The sequence below is a fragment of the Osmerus eperlanus genome, unplaced genomic scaffold (genome assembly GCF_963692335.1).
Source record: "Osmerus eperlanus unplaced genomic scaffold, fOsmEpe2.1 SCAFFOLD_195, whole genome shotgun sequence".
In the NCBI taxonomy this organism is placed as follows: Eukaryota; Metazoa; Chordata; class Actinopteri; order Osmeriformes; family Osmeridae; genus Osmerus; species Osmerus eperlanus.
In genome coordinates, this window is record NW_026911707.1 from 40,001 (window position 1) to 41,767 (window position 1,767).

Consider the following 1,767-nt stretch of genomic DNA (forward strand, 5'->3'; position numbering starts at 1 on the left):
TCTCCACCATACCCGCAAGGGTTAATTAGGATTGTTTTAAACAGCCACCGCCATGCTTCTGAAACATTTATGGGCGCATGCATTACAACTACGACATTACCATAGCCAGGAAGCTTAACCTCATCGTTCCCTGCGCCTCTTCTGCCCCTGTGGTAGAGCAGAGGAACAGCAGGGGACTTGGGCTTAACCTACGCCCAAGCCTTACATTTACATTTAGTCATTTAGCAGACGCTCTTATCCAGAGCGACTTACAGTAAGTACAGGGACATTCTCCCCGAAGCAAGTAGGGTGAAGTGCTTTGCCCAAGGACACAACGTCATTTGGCACGGCCGGGAATCGAACTGGCAACCTTCAGATTACTAGCCCGACTCCCTCACCACTCAGCCACCTGACTCCAGCCTTACAGTCCCACCAAACCTGCATGCTGCCTTCCTGAGGTTGAACCTGAGCAGTGAAGAGACACACACACACTACACACTAAACACACACACAGACACGCAGACACCCTTCTCATCCTACCTCGCAGAAGAGGGTGAGCTTGTCGTCCGGCAGCAGCCCATTGGCCTCGTCCAACAGGAAGTCCCGCCTTATGAACTTCTTGAAACCCCAGTCCTTCCCCTGGACAAACCGGTACGCCCCTCTGGCTCTCTGGAGAACAGGACAGCAAATGCAGATACATGGTTAGATTAGGCGTATGTGTGTGTGTGTGTGTGGTATGAGGCACGACCATGGGCGAGAGAAAAGAACGTGCGTGAGGGTAGAGCCCTCCTGCTGCCAGCACATCACAAGCAGGGAAAGAGAAACCGCACGCGGGGACCAAAAACTCTTCTTTTCGTACCTTCTCTCTCCGTCTGCTCATTTCACATCCAGGCCTTAACAACAACCATGAAGTTGAGACACGGCTGCTGTGCCTTGCTGGCCAAGGAGAGGGAAACCGCACAGATCAAAGCGGTCCAATTACCACGTGTTTATGGAGGGCCAATTACAGCCGCCTGGTGGGTCTAGTGCCGCCGCACAGAGAACACAGTCCTGCATAGCCAGGGGAGCCGAGACGAACACATCCTCCCTGCCTCCAGGAGCCCACACATGCAGCCCTGGGGGCCTGCATGTGTGGCCTCCTGGGCAGATCCTCTGACAGAGCTCTGTGGGAGGCCTCCAGACCTGGTGTCGGTTCTAATGTAAGCCCCTGTGAATCCCACGTGGGGTAGAGAGGCAGGGAGGGGCAAACCGACCGAGGAAGGCAGGGGGAGGGAGGGAGGGAGGGCAGTGACAGTGACAGTAGGCAGGGAGGCAGAGTTGAGTGCATATGCATTTATTCCCACCACTACTCAAGCAGGGGGTCCTCTTCCCTAATCCGGCCCCCAGAGACTAGGCACACACATGGTTGTCAAACACCCCCCACCACCACCACAAATCCATACACTCCAAAGCGGATTCCCCTCTCTCTCTCTCCTCTCCTTGGTCTCTCTGTATAATGTAACAGCAGCTGGTGTCAGAGACTCCCTGAAAGAAGCTCAGCTTGTTCCCCGTCTCTCCACCAAAGCCGACGCGCTTGAAAGGCGAGTCAGACTTCTGTCGATGGGGGAAGGGGGGGACGGGGACGGTGGGCGGAGAAGAGGCGCAGTGTTTGACTGGCGCGTGTTGGGTTTGAAGATCTCTCGTCAAAATTTTCCACCGGAAGCGCTGACGTCGCCGTCGGGTTACAGAGGGAGAGACGAGGCTGTGTGGGGAGCCGTGGGTGTGTGTGTGTCCCCGAGGCCGGTGCAC

At 55.7% G+C, this 1,767-nt stretch overlaps 1 protein-coding gene across 1 annotated transcript in view; it reads right to left on the bottom strand.

The window, feature by feature from the left end:
• Positions 1 to 678, bottom strand: part of LOC134016482 (speckle-type POZ protein) — a gene marked incomplete at its 5' end in the record, with an annotated part of 15,713 nt that extends 15,035 nt beyond the window's left edge. The window contains one exon of the mRNA XM_062455842.1: positions 520 to 678. Within this exon, the coding sequence (XP_062311826.1) occupies positions 520 to 678 (159 nt within the window). The remainder of the gene's footprint in view (positions 1 to 519) is intronic.
• Positions 679 to 1,767: the final 1,089 nt, after the last annotated feature.